General features: G+C 41.0%; 1 protein-coding gene across 4 annotated transcripts in view; it reads left to right on the forward strand.

Moving 5' to 3' along the window:
• The window catches only part of pias1b (protein inhibitor of activated STAT, 1b), a 46,554-nt gene that overhangs the window by 13,390 nt on the left and 13,245 nt on the right, over nt 1–19,919 (forward strand). For all 4 annotated transcript variants that reach the window (XM_088641112.1, XM_088641110.1, XM_088641113.1 and 1 more), the window contains exons 2-3: nt 13,885–14,320; nt 19,738–19,822. In XM_088641112.1, the coding sequence (XP_088497238.1) occupies nt 13,888–14,320; nt 19,738–19,822 (518 nt within the window). In that variant the 5' untranslated portion in view covers nt 13,885–13,887. The remainder of the gene's footprint in view (nt 1–13,884; nt 14,321–19,737; nt 19,823–19,919) is intronic.

The raw sequence follows: 19,919 nt of genomic DNA on the forward strand, positions 1-19,919 counted from the left end.
CCTGCCGCACTATAGCAAGCACCATCCTCTGATCAAGGTCCAGCTTTCCAATTGGCTGTGCTGTTGGGTTTAATGATTTTCCTTGGATGTGCAAGAATTTTGATTTCAGTTCTATTTAACTACTTGGGATGTCAAAAGTCTACACACCCTTATTGAAATTGCAGGTTTTTGTGATGTAAAGCCAGAAATCAAAATAAAGCATGTCAGACGTTTCCCCATCTTTAATGTGGCCTTGCAACCAACAAAATGAAAAAACTTACAACACCCTCGATGCATAAGTGTGCACACACTTTTACAATGGGGGCTGTAGCTGTGTTCAGAGTTAACCGGTCGCATTCAAAATCATGTCCAAAGGTAAGTAGAATACACCTGCCATCAATGGAAGTGATTCTGATTAACCCCATATAAAAATCAGCTGTTCCTGTAGGATTTCCTTGAGTCTTTCGTGGTTGCATCCTAGTGGGATAGCCATGGTCCGCAAGGAGCTGACAAAACATCTACGTGATCTTATTGTTGAAAGGTACAGATCAGGAGAGGGGTATACAAGAATATAAAGGCATTGGATGTACCATGGAGCACTGTGAAGACTATCATCAATAAGTGGAGAAAATGTGGCACCACAGGGACATTGCCAAGATCAGGATGACCCTCCAAAGTTGATGACGGGACAAGGAGAAAACTTAGCGTTGTGGCTACCAAGAGGAATTTCTGGCAGGTACCTTGCAGGTGACAACAATCGCCCGTATTCTGCACATGTCTGGGCTATGGGGTAGAGTGGCAAGATGGAAGCCATTTCTCACAAAAAAGAACATCCAAGCCTGTCTAAATTTTGCAAAACAATTCATTCAATCACCCCAAACCATGTGGAAAAATGTCTTATGGTCTGATGAGACAAAGGTTGAACTTTTTGTCCTTAATTCTAAAAGATATGTTTGGCGCAAAGACAACACAGCTCATCATCCAAAGAACACCATACCTACTGTGAAGCATGGTGGTGGCAGCATCATGCTTTGGGGCTGCTTTTCTTCAGCTGGGACAGGGGCTCTAGTCAAGATAGACAGGATAATGACTAGCTATAAATATCAAGATATTTTGGCTCAAAACCTGCTCGCCTCTGTCGGAAAGCTGAAGATGAAGAGGAATTTCACCTTACAACATGATAATGACCCAAAGCACACATCCAAGTCAACCAATGAATGGCTTCAGAAAAGGAAGATCAAAGTCTTGGAATGACCCAGTCAGAGCCCAGACCTCAATCCCATAGAAAACCTGTGGAATGACCTAAAGAGGGCTCTGCACAGGAGATCCCCTGGCAAGCTTTGAAGGAGCTTGAACTTTTTTGCAAGGAAGAGTGGGATAAAATTGCAAAGTCCAGGTATACAAAGTTGATAGACTTATTCACAAAGACTTACTGCTGTAATAAATGCAAAAGGTGCTTCCACAAAGTATTAGTTATGGGGGGTGCACACTTATGCGACCAGGGGGTTGTAGGTTTTTTAATTTAAATTTCCTAATTTATTTGTTTTTCTCTTGAATTTTGTTGGTTGCAAGGTCACATTAAAGATGGAAAAATGTTTGACATGATTTATCTTGATTTCTGGCTTTACATCACAAAAACCTGCAATTTCAGTAAGGGTGTGAAGACTTTATAACCACTGTATATCTAAAAATTAAGAATATGAGTAATAACAAAATAGGGGTGTGAATCAAATACAGGTATGCTTTTAGTACCTGATTCAGTTTGCAATTATGTTGCCTGACAACCTATTCTTTGGTTATTCACATTCCCATTTCATTGTGCTTGGTAATAGGATTCTCGAGTTTAAACGGTTATGGTGATTTGTAATAACCAAGCTTTTACTCTAAAAAGTAATTTGCAATAATACTCAACATTTCATAGGTATGTACAAATATTAACAGCATTGTAAGCCATCCACAGAAATGAGAGCACTAAACTCAACCCGGCAGCTGAGGCACTAAAGAGTGTAAAGGTAAATAGGGAGCTCTTGTCTTAAGCAATAAAAGCTAATCAGGCCTAAATGGTTCTCTTAATAGGATGCTAAATAAATGGGAATGTATTTCCATGTTTAAAATAATATATTACTGGTACGTTATGACAGATTTACTTTGGCCTACTGGATACCACAAACAGGAAATCAGCATCTCCATAAAGATAAAATAACAGTCCCTTAAAGTCCCTGATCAATTAACCTGGTCTGCATTTCTAGTTTATGGAGGCGGAACAGTGCTAATTGCTTCTCTTTCTTCTCTACTACCATCTACCCTGTTCTTGTGTGTTCTTTCTCTTCCGTCCCATGGTGGGCTTTGAATATGACTCTTTCAGTATGAAGGTTGATGATTTAACTGCTATTAGTTAGGTCCTACTTAAAAATTACTACACTTGTTTGACCATCCTGATCTTCGGCTATTGGGACAAAATAAGGAGACAGTTTGCTCAGATACTCTTAAGGGTTCCCATTGTTCTACCTTATAGAATTCTATGGAATGCAGTTATAACCTAGTACGAGAATTTTAAAGCACGGTAACCATGTTTCTATGCTGATTAAGGAGGAAGCTATGATCATGTAATGTTTAGATGTGGTCCACAGTTGATAGCCTATAGCTAATGAACAGGAAATCACTCATGCCTAATATAAACTATATAACTGTTTCTGCTTCCTTAGTTAAATTTCTAATTTCTGTGATATCTAAGATGATAAGATTTTTCCCCCCTTTCAGCAATGAATAAGGTACATTAACGTTATTTCAATAAATATTCATTGGCCTTAGCAGTATCTGATTTATGCTAACTTTTTTGTTGTAGGTGGTAACAGCAATTTCTAAACAATGTAATTTGCTGACCTATTTAACCATCTAAATATATGTAGCCCATATAAAATGTATACACGGTAAATTCTTTCCAAAGATGTAAAGGTGAGAGACCTTTATAGGAGTGTGTCCCTAAAAAGTATGCAAAAAGAAAGCATTGACTCCAATCGGGCTATCCCAATGATCTCCGTCTGAGCCTACTAATGAGTGAATGGCCAATGGATGAATGGCCTGTGAAAGAGCTGTGCATGTGCATCCCAGGGAAGTCTTTGTGGTCCTGACCCTGACAATGAATGATCTTTTCACCCATTTCTAACCGCTTCATCCAGTTTAGGGTGGCAGCTGAGCCGGCGCCTATCCCGGCTAGCAACGTGCATAGGGCTGGATACACCCTGGACAGGACAATGGCAAGGCAGACACACTTACACCAGGGCCAGTTTTCCAAGAAGCCAATGTGTCTTTAGACTGTTGGAGGCATCAGGAGTGTCTTGGGGGAAACCCATGAGAACATGGGGTATACATACAAACTCTATGCAGACAGAACCCAGGGTCTTAGCGCTGAGAGACAGCTATGCTAATCACTGTGTTACTGTGCTACCTCCCTGGGAATGATATTTCCTATAAAACACAAAGCCACTGTCTACAGGCTCCCACATGCTGAAGCCTAATGGCTGACCGGACAGATTGAAATACTGTAATGAAAATCTCTGTAATGTTATACATAATGCCCTGGCAATCTTTCCCGATGAAGTTTTTGACAGCTGTTACTTGTTAATAAAATCAACAAAGCAGGGTACCAACATTGAAACGCTCTTGCTGAATGTTGGCTCCTGTCCCTATCATAGAGCCATCCTACAACATTTGTTTAAGCCAGCTAGTGAGAGGTGTCCTTGCACTGGCCCAGGCATTTTTATTACTTCATTCACAATGAGTGTTTAACTTGGCCCGGGCGTTAAGACATGATATTCTAAATAGGGAGGGAATTGCATGATGGGAAGAATAAAGAGCATATTGCCTATTCCTAACTTTTTAATCACAGAGTTTTGGGGGATGTTTTGAGATGTGGATCTGATGCACTTCTGATATCTGAATGTCTATGCTTTTTTTTAGTGTTGTGTGTTCTGTGGCAAATTCATGAAGTTAAGTTAATCAACATTTAGGTTCATGAAGCAATTTAGCTTATCAGTCCTTGATTTGCATATAGGTTTTGTTCAGCAGAGGAAGTTTCTTGATTGCAACATTGATTTTTTGGTGCAAACAGGAGTTCCTGGGCCCACAAGTTTCACACTTTCGGTTTGTGTTTGGAGACTACACTCCTCGGCGATCATCAGGCTGTTGTCTTTTTATGCGCTACTTGGTCAGTGAATAAGAAGGTATAACTGCAGCATAGCTGGCTTGTGTTATGCAGTTCCCATAGTGACATGACTCATAGTAAAGCAGTTAAGAGGGAGCTGTGATTGGATAAAGTCAATTAAAAGTATGTCGCTGTATTTGTTTTATTAAAAGTGGGATGTGCAAGTTCAAGTAGGTATGTGTGTAGCATTATAGTCACTTCTCTCTTGAGCCTGTCCTTAAAGGATTACCCCTTCCTGCACTTTTACACACTGTGTGATCAGCAGAGTGAAGGAGCATTGGCACTAGTCATTCCATCCCCTTGTCTATCTACACTCTAGTGACAAGGTGATAACGCAGACTTCATAGTTCACAGCATCAGAATCTAGCTGATTTTTAATTTGATCATTTCGATAACCTTTTAAATAGGACTGCTCATAGGAGATTTCTGGAAAGTTAATTAACATGGAAGTGATTTAGATGTTGTAATCTTCCACAAAATTATTTTGGTATTTTGATGTACAGCACTGTGTGCAACACTATACATTTTCCAGTTGTTAATTGAATTGTATATTATTTGTGTGTCGGCCTGTAATGGGTTGATATTGTTCTTTTGCAGTGTATAACTGCTAAGACATTGTTTTAATATGCTGGCATGCAGAATAGCTGCCCAGCTCTGGGTCAGTACTTTAGAAAAAAGGCTTGTGTCCAAGTCTTTCTGTGAGTGCTTTTCTTTTCCTTGTCATAGCAAACATTTTAAGGTTAATGTTTTTACCAGTGATAGAGTACCAGCTAGAAATAAGCTGCTGGATGCAAGTTATATTCCTAGTGTGGAATCTCCTCCATATTAAAAAGAGTAGCCATGCATGCAAGTATGTTTGTGAGACTGCATGATGCTCAAGGTTTAGTGTTATTAGTATAGTTTTGTACAACTAATAAATCCTATGTCAGTGCTTCTTATTTTAATGTTTTACTGGCGTTCTGTTCATAATTTCACACATCATACCACAGTTAAACAGGATGTTGTTATAACTAAGGGTTTTATAGTTTCAGGTTGATCTTTTTGGGGTTATTCATGAATTCAGCCATCACTGGTGGAGATATTAATTTCACAAACATTTCTGGAAGTATGTTGAAAAGATCCTTAATAGCTTGAGTGTGTGCCAGAGAGACTCCTCCTTCATCTCCTCTCTCATCCAGGACCTGTGGCTGGGCTAGCTTAACAAGAGCCTGATTACTGGACCCAAGCAATTGGTGTGCTGTGTGCGTTCCTGTCTCTCTGTTTAGGCTCATGGAGTGAAACATGTAGAAGCTCCTCACCAGCATGGGGATGTATTTACTTCTCCTTTTCCCTGTTTGTAAAGCTGCAGTGTGTGGCTACAGGCTGATAAGCAGGGCTGTGTGATCATTCTGAACAGGTGTTGTATGTGTGAGGTACAACCGGTTGGCACACAAGGCAAAGTGGAGCAGTTTGTCCTGGGTACTTCTCTGTGTTCTGTGGAGTAGTTTGAACACAGCCCCATTTGTTATCTCGGTAGGAAAAATAACTACAATTTTTAGTGCAGCATCCAAGTTTGATCCATTTAACATTTTTAGAATCTTTAAACTCGTTAAGAGCTGATTTCATGTGATCGATATTACACAAGCTTGTTTATCTTGCTGTAAATTATATTTGCACAGACGTTCATTTCAAATTTCAAATTTGTGTTTTTTGTTTTTTGATTGTGCTATTTTTACAAGGTCAAGGAGGTCATAAAACCCAAAATGGATTACATTTCTGTGCACAATGTGCTCCATCTCTTTCTCTGCCTAGCGCAACAACTGAGGAAGCCATGTAGTTTTGAAGTTGTCCTTTTCTTTCTTGATCTTGTTTTCCACTTCAGTCAGGCAGATCAGGCTGGATATTGAGGGGCTATAATATGTCAGGAAGAAACGATTATCTTATGTGATTAGGGAGGGATCCTGTTAATGATCCATTGCATTGCATCCATGAATAGTACTGTAGGTGATCAGTATTGAGCTTGTCTCCCAGCATTTGGTAATGCAGATTATAGGAAAACGAGACATTAAAAAGTCACTTCCTGGATTGTGGACAGGTTACCTGTGAGTCTGTGTCAATTTTGTTACATCCATGTTACAACTGTAATTCCTGGTGCAAGACATTGTGCTGAAATAGCTTATTTGTATTGAATTTTGTTTTATTTTACATCTCCTGTCCTGCCGCTTATTTTGTAAGAGCAATGTGCTTTATTTTTTATTTTTTTGGAGGGGTCAACAGAAAGTGATAAATTGTGTGTCCCTTATGTCCTACATCCTTTTTCAACTGAGAAGTTATTTTTGTTGAATACAGGCACAAGTAACTGACTCACTGGTGGTAGAATCATTTGGGGAAACATTGTTACAGTTTAGACTCTCATCAAGAAAAAGTAGTCCATGGAGGTCAGCGAGATGAAGTATTCTGTGACTCAGAGCTGCGAACTGGAGGCAGGGTAGTACCAGTAATAAAGAGTTAAATTGAGGATTGCCAAACCCAGTGGTCATGGTGAGATTTCTATAAGGAATAGGTAGAGTGCCTATCTTCTTGCAGACCAGAGCTGAGCTGTTGGATGTATTATCAGTTTTATTGCAGGTCCCTTTGTACAGAGATTTATATAATGCTTTTTGTGAACATTTTTTGTTTAGTACTGTGAACAAAGCCGAACTCTGTACAGCATCTTACAATAATACAACTAATGGAAAATATAATACACTGTTCATATTACTGTACAAATACATTTCCCTCCACCTTTTCCGATATCGCATAGAAGTGGAATACAACATGTAATTAAGAGTAAATTAGTGTTAAGCCTCTGAAGTTACCTGGGAAAATACTATTGTTCACCGTTGTGAAAATGGTTAGAAATATAGCTGGATGTAGAAAACATGGAGTTTTGTGGTAGAAGGCAAGAACCCTTGAGGATGGGGGAAAATTGGGGTAACGTTTTTTGTCCGAGTCCTATGAGTTTGATTGTGATTTGTGAAAATATATTTTCACAATATATTCATTGCTTTGTTTTCTGTGACTTAGAGCTTCTGAAAGAAACAGCTTTACATAGTGTGGTAAACAGCTCTTGTTTTCAGGTGCAAAACTGTTTTTAATTAAAATAACTTTCTCTTGATTGCATGTTTGGAATAGTCTGACTCCAACAGCAGTTCACAGAAACAGCAAAGTTAAGCTCTCCCTCACTATCAGACACGCTGAGCCCAACCCCAAGGATCAAATAATTTTGTGAAGCTCTACATGTCAAAATAGCATTAGGAAAATAAAGAAAGTTGGGCTTTAACATCTATATCTTCCGTTATTTGAATAGTTCGATTGTTACTCTTGTGGAGTAGCTCACATTGTTGTCTCCTGCTGTGTAGTGACAGATTTGTGATGTTTAATTTTGATGGTTGAGTCCCAACGTACACAATACTAATGGCTGATGTTTGGGGGAAAATGTGCAATGCAGCACATGGTTTTGTTATAGAATTCAAGTTGATAGTCACAGCAATTATGTTCTACATCAATTTTTGTGACGGATAAAATAGGGGAAGATGCAACCCTGGTGCTGCGTAGTTCATTCTGCATACGTTGATCCTTAGAATACCCTGCTTTGTCAAATTTTTACCCTGTAAAAACATGTATTGGTTGTTATTCTGGTTTATCAGTATTGAAATAAGTGCCACATAAGCAAACTTTGGTTCTTTCTGAGTATTTTAACCTTGTTTTTTCTCTTGGTGGAAGTGGATTGTACAGGGCTGGAGTGAAACAGTGAGTTCTGCCTATAAGCCCCACATTGGCAGGGCCTTTAACATTATGGTTTGAGAAGCTGCTGAGATCGATCTTGCTGCCATGACATAGCCAGCAACCCTTTCTTGAGCAGCTGGCTGCTTTCCAAACTCTGCTGATTTTTGTTGTTGTTGTTGAGCAGTTATGCCAGAAATAGGAAAGTACTTTTTAAGATCTGACAAGCAATGGCAAAGGATAACAATGTCATGTGACTCTCTTAATGGGTGCTTTACATCTTCATGCATGCTGCCCTTTTTTTATAGAGCTCATAAGAATCAAACAAAGTGTTGTTAAAATCTACAAGGTAACTTCTGTATGAACTGGATTTGTGATAGAGCAAAGGTTATGCCCTGGTATTTGCAGGCTGTCTGTGTTGTGACTGATACAGGAATAGTAGTTCCAACAGAGGATTCCATTTCTCTATGGGAGCCTCAGATGAGAGGCGTGACCATAAACTTGCTTGAAGCACAGACAGCCTGTGTCTGTTTGCTGTATAAATTAAAAATACTTGGGTGGTTTTCTTTTCCTTTATTTTCTTAATGTTGTTCTTGCTTTGAAAGCACAGTGCCAGGGAATCGGTTGTGAAATGAAGATAAATGCAGACACTGCAAGAGTCCGTCTTTCCTGTGTTTTGGTAGAAATGGTGGAAAGTGGGGGGCAGCAGCAGACCCAGGCTGCAGTGGGCTTGTTTCCAGAGTGACACTGTAGGGGGTTTCCTCAAGGAACAGTTCATTAATACCCATTGCTGCTGATGCAGGTAGTGACAGGGAATTGCTGTAGTGTGGAAGGGAAAAAGATCTACCAGCTAGAATTTCATTTGACACCTTTTCCTTATGATATGACTGATATGTGCTTTTCAAATTAGCCCACAAACTTCCTGTTACGAAATCAGAGAAGAGTGTAAAATAATACCAGGCTAGTCAGTATAAAATATTTTTCCACGTGTACAGATTTGTGCTTAAAATGTTTGCTAACATCAACCTAATGTATCAAGGTTTTTTTTAAATAAAATCAGTTGAAATAACTGGGTGTGTCCTTATTATTTTGTGATCTTGTTAATATGAAAATTTAAGCATCACAAAAGAAAAATAATAACCTTACAAAATGTATCTCACTATAATGTAGTTGTGGGAGAGGATGCAGAAGAGCAGTCTTACAGGTGCTGGACCTCTGTGCTGTGATGTCTGACTGTGGGGAAGTACAGGAGTGACAGAGGCCTGGCCTCCTCCTCCCAGACTGTGAGAAATGGGAGCCGTCTCTCCTGGGAGCTCCAGTCTGCTGCATTTTGTTTTCACTGGAACTGTTGTGAATTTTGTTTGTTTTGGGAGCTCAGTGGTTTCCAGCTCTAACCCTTACCCAACCCCCACTCCTTGTTCCCCAGAAGTACTAGTTCCCGTTTAATGGAAACCAAATGTAGGTGGTGCAGCCATTACCACAAGGCTTTTCAAATCTTGAATCGTAAGGCACGAAAGGTCATGTTTTTTTATCACGCGTCTGCTCTTGTAGAGTTAATATGGAAAGAAACATATACTCTTAAACCTCAGCTGCGTAGTTGTTTGGTCCATGTCAGTTTATTTGACTAACGCATGCACTCTATGGCCTAGTTATTCATTTTGAGTAAATTGTGCGTTGGCATGCTACAAGTGTTTAATGTGCTGTATTTTTTGCCTCACCAGTACAAGAGCCTGTATCTTGTAAATCCTGAAATGGACAAAAAAAGCATAGCCGTCTGATCCTACTGTGTGAGGGACTGTGACTGAACTGTGTCTATTGTGCTGAACAAGCTGAGACCTGCTTTGGCAGCCTGGATCCTCAGCTCCGCTGCCCTTGTGCTCGGATGCACAGATGTGCCCATTGACCCAAACACAGCACCTCTCGCCACCCCCTTGACATTCCCTGACTTCCTTCTGGACTCCGGGTCACAGTTCAGCGCCCCTGAGGCCTACGTGTCAATCAGCTTTTTGTTTCATTTCAGCCTTCTTTTAAATTTAATTTCATTTTCGTTTTCTCTAGAGCCGCACATCGAGCTCCAGGTTGTAAATGTTTTCAAATGCTCTCATGGAAATCGGTTCTGTCGTGGGCGCAGGGTGATAGGGCTGGATGTTGAACCCGCACATCCCCTGGCAGGACAAGAGTATGAGAGTCTCTGCCCCTTATGAGTTTGTGGGGTTCAGAAAGGTTTTTATTCTTGATTATTTGTGATTGATATATAGGATATAATCAGTTTGTATGATTTTTAAATATATATATTGTTAAATAAAGGAGGGCATGGCAGTGCTTCTGCCTCATTGGGGACCTAGGTTCTAGTGATGCACGGGTGGGTACAGGTTTAGCCATGGGTCGGGAGCGCTTGGGTTAAAAATTTTTTTAGATCTTGTCGGGCAGGTGCGGGTTCGTTTCTCACAACCGCAGGTGGGTACGGGTAAAAAGAACAACCCGCTGACCCGCACATCGTTGCTTGGTTCAATTCTGGGCTTGTGGCGCTATCTGCGCGGTGTTTGCACGTTCACCTCGTGTTTACGTGGGTTTCCTCAGGGTCCTCTGGTTTCTTCCCATAGTCTAAAGACATACTCGTAATTTAGCTCCTGGAAAAAAAATTGGCCTTAGTTGTGAGTTTGTGTTGTGCCTGTGTATACTCTGGCTGGACTGGCTTCCCATTCAGGGTGTATCCAGCCTTGTGCCCATTGCTTGCTGGGGCAGACTGCAGTTTCCCCATCACCCTGAAGGCTAGAATCTTGAAATTAATTCAGATGCGCGTATATCTACCTCTTTTTGTATCATGCTGTATCCTACCGTTTTTACAATGCTACCCCAGTGTACTCCCAACATCGGTGCCTGACTTAGTGGAGCACTGGAATGGAATCTGTAGCTTGTTTCATAGTAACACAAGTTTCTAGGTGAGTATTTCCATATTGTCTGCCACTAAGAATGATGATTTAAAACTTCGCATCTCAAGTTCTGGCCATTTTCTGCACTTCAGGCTCAATTACAATAATTTATCAACGAAAATAAACCTTGATTAAAGCGTCAAGGTGTAATGATTCATATAGTATATTACCTGCAACAGATAAAATAGTGTAATAGAAGTAGTTATATTGCAAATCCCCTCTATATTTGGTGGTGATTTTTTTGTTTTAAAACTGCACTTCTCTTTGCTGTGTGGTTGTCACGCATGTATTTAAGTAACAAACAAGGCAAGCTGTGCAGTTAAACATGACAGAACTGTGAAACTAATGAATATGCTAAATCCATAAGAAGAAAGTGAAACGAGAAATTCATTTAGTCCTAGCAGTACTGAATCATTAGATTCGGCAAGTACTACGTTCATTCTTGCATGACGGTGGTTACAGGTGCCTTTGAAGCTGCACATGTTGGTTTAGGCCAGAGTGTTCGTTGTGAAAAGCAAAGTAAACATGAACACATTTACTATGGAGCCATTTCTCCTATGACCTGTATAACCGAGAGGATTTCTCTGTGAGGATGGCTCCATGGGTTGGTGTCTGAGTGTCATACGGCATCACCCAAAACTAAGGTGAAGCGCCAAGCCTTACACTTCAGATGAACCACACATACAGGCACCCACCACTGGGACACACAGCTCAGCAGCCTTGCAGATGGCTCCAGTTGGGGAATCAGGAGCTGAACTTCTGAGGATGTGTATGAACAGTTTGTGGCCGTTCACTCTTGTGGCTGCTTGTAAGCCTCAATTAGAATGTTCTGTTTTGCTTCTGTCTACCTAGTGGTAAAGTCATATTGGTGCTAGTGTTGAATCTTAAAGTCCTCTTCAGTTAAAAACACTACATATAGAAGTGTTCAAAACGAATATTTCCCCCTAGGATTTTCAGAAAAGGCACCCTGACCCGGAAAGGTAGGCCAGCTTTTATATTTCATTATAGAGCAGGGGAAGTTCACCAAAAGAGCCAGATGGGTCCCCTCTCATGTTTAAATGTTCCTATGTTCATATTTAGCACATTGAAGGTAGGCTGTAAGTAGTCCCAACAGTGCAACTGAGTTTATTTATTCTTTATTTACAGAATGACGCAGACAGCAAGTGAACAGGGATATGTTTTGGCTCAGAAAAATGCTTCTTTTGAGTCTTTGCATGTCTGTAATTTTCTGCTCCCACCTGCTCGTTACTGTATGCCAGCCCCAGTACTGTGGTGCAGAGGAGCAAATTTAAGGAGGCTGTTCTATAAGAGTGGAAAAGGGGGGCGGTGCAGTTCACAGCTGTGGACCCCCCAGTTTGGTTGCCTCCCCTGCAGCTTCCTCACGTCATTGGCTTCCAGGTTTGTTCCACAGCAAAGGCACCAGGAACGGTACCAAGGAACAGGCATGATGAGCACTGCTGCAGACCAGTGTAGTGCAGAGGAGCACCTGGGCATGGTGCGGGATCTGCTGCATGCCGTTTTGTGATATCAAAGGAATTTAAACACTTGATTTGCAACCCCAGTAATGAAACCATTGTGACATGAAAGGAACTAAACCGTTTGTCTTCAAACTGCTTCTTCAAGATCTGTCTCCCCCCCCCCAAGCAGAAAAGCATAAAATCCATATTCTTCTGTGCTGCACATTTAAAGAACTTCATGAATCATTAGAACGTGCACCAGGATTGTTGTTCCTTCATTAAATGATTTTGAATGAATAAAAATAAGAACACGTAAATCCAGACAGCAGACTCTAAAGCTTCTGGCTGCATCTCGCGCTGTCTTGTGGTGCTGCTGGCGACAGGGTAGTGTGAGTGCTTCCAGATGTGCTTTGCTATGCCGGTTGTAATACTGTCCATAATCTGAGAAGGAGCATTCCATTTTTCCTTTTCCCTTTGTGTTTGTTCCCTCTTTTCATCCAGTGGGAGTGTTCCACATCTTCACTGTTGCTTAGATTTTGCCGTTTGTTTGCTGTGTTGTTCAGCAGTGCCTTGCTCCCTTGGTGCATGCATATTTCATGGAGCAGACCATCACACCGGCAGGGATGTGAACAGCATGGCCTGCAGTGTCGGGGGGGGGAGGTAGTAACTGCCTTCCCATCTCCACTTGGAGAGCAGCTCCGATCACTGTAGTCCACAGCAGGGTATAGCCTGTCTCGCAGTGTTTTATGTGATGTCTGTAAATGTTGTGATGATTTTCTGCTTTCTGCTTTTGGAAACCCTAATTCATCAGTCATGCCAATGAAACACTTTCAAATTGAGAGGGAGCAGGAGAGGTGGACCAGACAGATGGTGTTTGGGCAGTAAACAGTTAGGATTGAAGGGCTTTATTCACTTCAAGGGAAGTGTCATTGTAAAGGCCATCCTGGGGGGGTGAATTCTCTGTGTGATGAAGACTGAAAGTGCTCTTTCTGCAGGTCTTAGACTTCTTCACAAGAACAGTTACTGCTTCAGCTGTCTCCTGGAGAGAAGCTGGTCATTTTAAATATGGTGTAGACAAAAATCAATCTTTCAATCATTGATGTGCTTGTACACCTTTTTTTGCCTTTTTAAAGAAACCCATTGACTTTTAATTTTGATTATTATGTATTGACTTTTTTTTGAGAAGTTGTGTATTTTCATCTATCAAAATTTATCACATTTTTTAAACGCTTAGGAGATGATACTACATAACCATAGTTTAGATTACCTGTTACCATGATGTCACCGCCGTTTCCACTAACACCCTAAGTAAGGCACTTCTGCTTTTGTGTAGCCAACTCAGAGCTGCATGGTGCACTCATCAGCAAGCTGCAGAGTGAGTGTCTGAGAGTCATGCAATCACAGGGAACTGCTTCGATATTTAACACCCCCCTTTCTGCATGTTTTAGGAGCTTTCCATTTGTGTGAAAGGACTGATGTAGAATTTATAATGCCTTGGTGTGTTTAACCAGGTACTGAACCTTTGGTAATGTAACCTCCTGTCCTCTTCCCCTGCCTGTGATTACAGCAAATGGTTATGAGCCTTCGCGTTTCGGAGCTCCAAGTACTACTGGGATACGCGGGAAGGAACAAACACGGACGTAAGCACGAACTCTTAACGAAAGCTCTGCACTTACTGAAGGCTGGCTGCAGCCCCGCTGTGCAAATGAAAATCAAAGAACTCTACAGACGGAGGTTCCCCACCAAAATGGTGACGCCGGCAGAGCTGTCGCTGCCCAGCGTGCACTCCACCACAGCCCCGCTGCCCGCTGGCCTGCCCCAGCTGAGCTTCGACGGCCACGCGGCCAGCTCGCCCCTGCTCCCCGTCTCCCTGCTGGGGCCCAAGCACGAGCTGGACCTGCCGCACCTGCCTTCCGCGCTGCATCCTGTGCACCCAGACGTCAAGCTGCAGAAGCTGCCTTTCTACGACATGCTGGACGAGCTCATCAAGCCTACCAGCCTGGGTAAGCACCGCCCGAGCAGCGCTGCCTCTGGGCTGCTGGCGCTCGCTGTCAGGGCTTTCCATTGCCATCCCAAGGCCCTCAGTTAGAGCTCTTAACACCACGACAGTGGAACTAAATGCATTCAGTTTTAGAAAATTTAGGAAATTTGTAACTTTTTTTTTAATTCCGGGCATTGTGGGGGGAGGGGGGGATATTTTTACGTTTGCGAAAAGTATTACTCCAGATTTCCTTTTATTTTTAATGTTGCCATTCTCGCCTGTGTTAAAAAAAGTAGATATTCCTTAGCCCCCTGAAGAAGATAAAATGCTGTTGTTGGAGTTACATAGTGTGTGTGACCTGTTGAATTACAAAAATGATTGATAAATGCTCTGTCCAAACCTTGACAACACCCTTTATAAAATTTTAGGATGGGAAGCTTGCATGCTGAAATAGAAACTTATATTTCCAGTCCTTGTACCGCTGTCCTCACTTAATGTCAGACTGTTCTTTTCATTGTTTTTGCTCTGATGTGTAGTTGTCCCTATGTATATTGCCCACTTTTTTAACACCATCCCAGTTTTTGACAGTGTCTGTCTTAAATTGCTAAATTACTGTCCAGAGCACTGTTGCAACCAGAACTCAAACTCAGAAGGTGGTAATTTTAGAACACTAGAATTGGCTGGCAGGTGAGTCTTTGAAAGAAACTCCCCTGGAAAAATATTAGGTTTCCATCGGTGGCTTGGATACTAATGAAGGTGTATTACTCATAGCTTACAGGGGATGACCCTCTTTATCCCAGTAATAATTTGAAGACCGTAATGAATGGCCTTGATTAAGTGTGAGAACAAGACTCTGTTTGGCTGTCTGAAGTTGTAAGAAGTCTCAGTTGCAAGTTCCTGCTTGAGATCTGCTACCAGGGAAGTAAGTGAAGGAGGACTGTAATGTAGTAAATGGGCTGAAGAAGACTGCCCTCTTTCCTAATTTTGTTACAGTTTGTTGTTCCTGAAGGTTCCACTGATAGCGGAAGTAGAAAAGATGCTAAGATCCTGCATGGCAACATTAGAAGCTAGTGTCCCTATCCCATTACAAAGCATGTATATTGCAATTCCCCATTGATTGAAATGTCAGTCAAATGACAAGCTATATTACAACATAGGTGTCACACGTCACAGCTTGTGCTTCTGTTGCTGTTTTTTCAAAAGGTTAACAGATTGACAGCAGTCCAATACTAAACATGATACATGCAGAGTAGAATTATAACCACAAGTGTTCTGTTTCCTTATACAATCTCAACTTCTGAGCACTTGTTAAGCCTACACAGAGTGTGTTTCAGATCTTGGGGTTGACAGTCTTGTTTGTCAAGAGTGCACTGGATGGTTAATGCTGTGTTTGTTTTTTACTTGGTTGTATCAAATAACCATGACTTGTTATTCTTAAGTAGTTATAAAGTTGTGATAAGGGTGTGCCAGCCACACCTCATTACTGACACTCCTAACGTGATGTTTGCCCACTCAGCTGGTAAAAATATCACATGGGCATTGTAGGGCGAGTCTGTAAATCTGATGTGGCATGGAAAACTGGACTGTCCAGGTTAGGTTCTGATAAATAAGTCTTCATCACTACAAGACTGTGTTCCATTATATTCCAACATGTAAGCAGGGAGCACATGGAGGGACAGAACAAAAGAATATTGTTTGCTTCAACAGAATCTCGTATGATTGGTTTGTGCTTGGGAAGATTTTCATCACCTAATTTGTTAGTGAAAGCGGGATTTCCATGGAGTTGTCTGTTTTTTGTGGGTGGCTATAAATGATATTAATTTGCATAGGAAATTAGCACAGCAGGTTAAGTGTAGTGGGTCCAATATTAAATCTCATATAATGGTCTTGAGTTCTCACAGTTTGTGTTTAGAAGTTATAAATTACATGTCTGAAAAAGAGAATAGAAAATGCATTGGTGTAGCTGTATTACACATTCATCAACAAATTATAGGATTTTCTTTGTGAAAAGTTGACAAGACTCAAATGAAGCACCACACTTTCATCCACTTTATAATTTCAAGGGATTTTCTTTTCTTCTCCACCACATACTACTTAAGAGTAGGTTTTGGTTTGTAGAAGGAGAGCTCTAAGAGTGTTGTAGCATAGGTCAGTAGGGCTCTGAAGAATCTGGCATGCTACAGATTGGATTGAAATGATTGGCAAATGTTGGATGGTGTAATTACACAAATTTGAAAGTCTTATCTCTCTTAATTCATTATAAAATACTTTAAATGCCTAATCTTAGAAATGTATTGGTATGCCAGCATATTTTTATAAGTGACATGGAAAAAAACATTACTTTTGCCAGGATTAATTGTTTCATGCTACAAGGATGGGGAGCCTTGTCAGTTTGCTAACTACAAAACAAACAGAATACCCAAGTCCACACTGTGTGCACAGCTCCCAGTCCTGCAAGTAAATTACAGCCCTTTTTGCAAGCTCTCTCAAATATTAATGTGATGATGATGGTCTCTTAATATTTCAGTATTTTGATTTTGCCTGTTCTACTTTCTCAGCACATTTTATATTCCTTTATAAGAACCTGTGTGGTCAGTGTAATTTGTTAGATCTTTGCTTACAGTATATAATTGTTGGTTGTTGTGTAACATTGGTATTTGTTAGAGGTGACTACAATTAATAAATTCCAGCTTTTTCAAGATGTCATGTGCATAATCTGAGTGCCTGTGAATGACTTTTGTTTAGCTTATTTTTCCTGCTGCTCATGTTACTCATTGCTCACACTTGTATTGGTTTGTATAGATTTTGGATTTAACAGTTCATACAATTAGTCTGTGTGGGGAGTGGAGAATGAGGTTAGGGAGTTCAAAACCTAGTTAAGGATAATTGGTACACATTTCATGTAATGTGTGTAGGACAGAGAATTGTTTCTGGTAAGTTCAGTTAGATACTGGTCAGTAACCTGCAGCCTTATTTGTTTCGGGTTCCGGCTGAGAATCTACACCTCCAGATTAGTACTGCATCCCTTTGGCAGAGAAAATTAGATGGTGTCAATGTGCTGCTATATTTAGCTTTAGCATTGGAGAGGTAGGACAGAGTGCTGTGCAGCACTGGGGCAAGAACAGCTCTAATTGTGTGCTGAGAATACATGTAGGCATTTTAATTATACCCTGGATGATTAATTTTAACCTGCCGAGAGTACATTGTGTGCTTTCGTGTTGATTGTGTGAGATCATATTAAAGCACCTGTTTGCATTTTGTTTCTTAGAGGGTCTGTGCATTTATTAGTATATTTTTATACTTAATTATCATTTAAATTGAGCTTTAGGTAAACAGTGCTCATTTTCCTATTTTCACAGCTATTGTTTTAAGATGAAACTGCAAAATGAGAGGAAGATAATGAAGCATTTGACAAATGGTTTTACCCATGTAATTATAGTGTGATAAATACAGAGGAATTACATTTTGAATCTCAGTGGGTTCTAAATGCTTTTTGTTAGCGTGAAGTATAACAGTAGTTGGGAGACATTACAGCAAACGAGCACACAGCCTCTGATCTCTGTCCTGAGGAGACCTCCTGTTTAAACAGATTGAGATTGCATAATCCCAGGCTATTTCTGGATCTTCGTCTCCGTTTTACCTTGACACAGGCCATATATACTGAGTTATTTGGTCTTAATTGCTGTAATTTGGAAATAACCACCTTATGAAGTTTTCTAGTGTCGTCATGCAATAAGTGAATTCCACATGTATTTTTTTAATCGCAGTGTCGGTAGTGATGCAGAGACTGGAACAGCACTAATAAAACATGTCTAGACGTGTGCACTGAATTGCAGCCATGGATGAAAACCTGATACATTGGATTGTCCACACCTCCCCCTCCCACCCCTAGCACAAGCAGTCATTCGCTCAGTATGTTTGGAAATGTGGCTGCTGCATTGTACTGGGAGATGCACGCCAATACATGCAAACATCTTGCGGCATCAAACCGTCAGAGCAAACAGCTCCCTCTTTCCCCATCTGGTCTGCTTTCACTAGGGACAGCTCCTTCACCAGTGTCGCGCTGTTTTCACAATTTGGGTTTGATCCCTGCCGCCACACCCAGGGGACAGAATGAGGAAATGTAGGTAGATTTCCACTAGAGGTTCAGCGCTGATTGGAGAAGAGGTGCGTCCCTAACTGACTGCACTGCATGCCTGGAGGCCACAGGGGTCGCAGTGTTGTGGAGAGCCCAGAGAGCCCTGACCGACTAACCACACCCTTCCTGCTGGGCGGGGCGTCGCTGTCCCAGTCAGCTAGTGACCCAATCCAGGCTTGAACCCTTGATTGCAGGGCTCAGCTTTGTGCTTGGGTGAGTGCCTTCACTGGCTGGGCTACTTGGATTCAATAGTAAAAATGTTACTATTAACATGTAAAAATGTCCTTTAATAGGAAGTGTGGCTTCCTATTAAATATAATCGATTAATATTTAATCATTCGCATATGTACATGATTAGAGCCAGACGGTCTGTGCTTGAAACTGTACTGTGGGGTTTCTTTGGAGCTCTTGTGTCCCAGTGTAGTAATGAGAAACGTACTGGGACTGAGGGAAGGTGGGGGCTGCTGCTGGGTTAATGCAATGATGTAATAAGGGACCTTGGAGACTGGAGAAAGGATGAATTCTGGGTGTGAGCCTGACATAATGCTGCAGGCACTTCAGGAATTTAGGAGCAGTTTACAGGCATTTAGACAAATTCTGTGTTAAATGTATACAACTTTGACGAAGAGGCAAGGGGTATGTTAGAATGTTTGTAACATTGAGTTGAATGTTTTTCCAGATGTATTAAACTTTGTTGTAGCTTTAAAATGGATCACTTAGTGACAGTATACTGTTTCTACCTGCATTGTAAAGCATCAGAATATGCAGTTAGTTAAATTGAGCATGTTACAATAGGAGTACCTGATACATATAGCAGTATACCTCCTATCTAAGGTTATAGTATAATTTTGTTTCCCTTAAGTTTTTCCATGATCTAGTTGTGAACCAGAAGGCCTAGTTCTAGTTATAGAATAAGTCATGACTTCATATAATGATGAGAAGGGGAAAGAGTGAGCTTTTGATCTTGCAAAGGGTGGAGAGTTGTCCTGGTTTACTGACAAGAGCTGCAAGGACTAGAGACTGTTGATAACAGGTTCAGACTTGCTATGAGCACCCTTCTTACTGACATAACAGTTAGGAGTCAAACTGTTATTCCATAGCAGTGCAGAGAGTGAAATGACATGTAATCCTTGTGGAGAAGTAAGAGTTGTTCTTACCTAAACATTTAAAAGCTAATTCTTGTTAGCATCTGTCTATTTTTAAAATTAATCCCATCTAACATTTCCTTGTTGCACAGGCTGTACTTTATTGCCATCATCATTGGCCTGTGAATGATGTTTTTCTTTTTTCTTTCTTTTTAGCATCAGATAACAGCCAGCGGTTTCAGGAAACATGCTTTGCTTTTGCATTAACGCCTCAACAAGTACAACAGATTAGCAGCTCAATGTAAGTGTTCCCTGGTCTTCAGTGCTGGGTGCAGCTGAGACAGTTACACAGCTGGTCTCGGAAAAGCAATGGGACAGCTCATGAAACTTGAATATAC

The sequence above is a fragment of the Lepisosteus platostomus genome, chromosome 7, assembly GCF_059453375.1.
Source record: "Lepisosteus platostomus isolate fLepPlt1 chromosome 7, fLepPlt1.hap1, whole genome shotgun sequence".
NCBI lineage: Eukaryota > Metazoa > Chordata > Actinopteri > Semionotiformes > Lepisosteidae > Lepisosteus > Lepisosteus platostomus.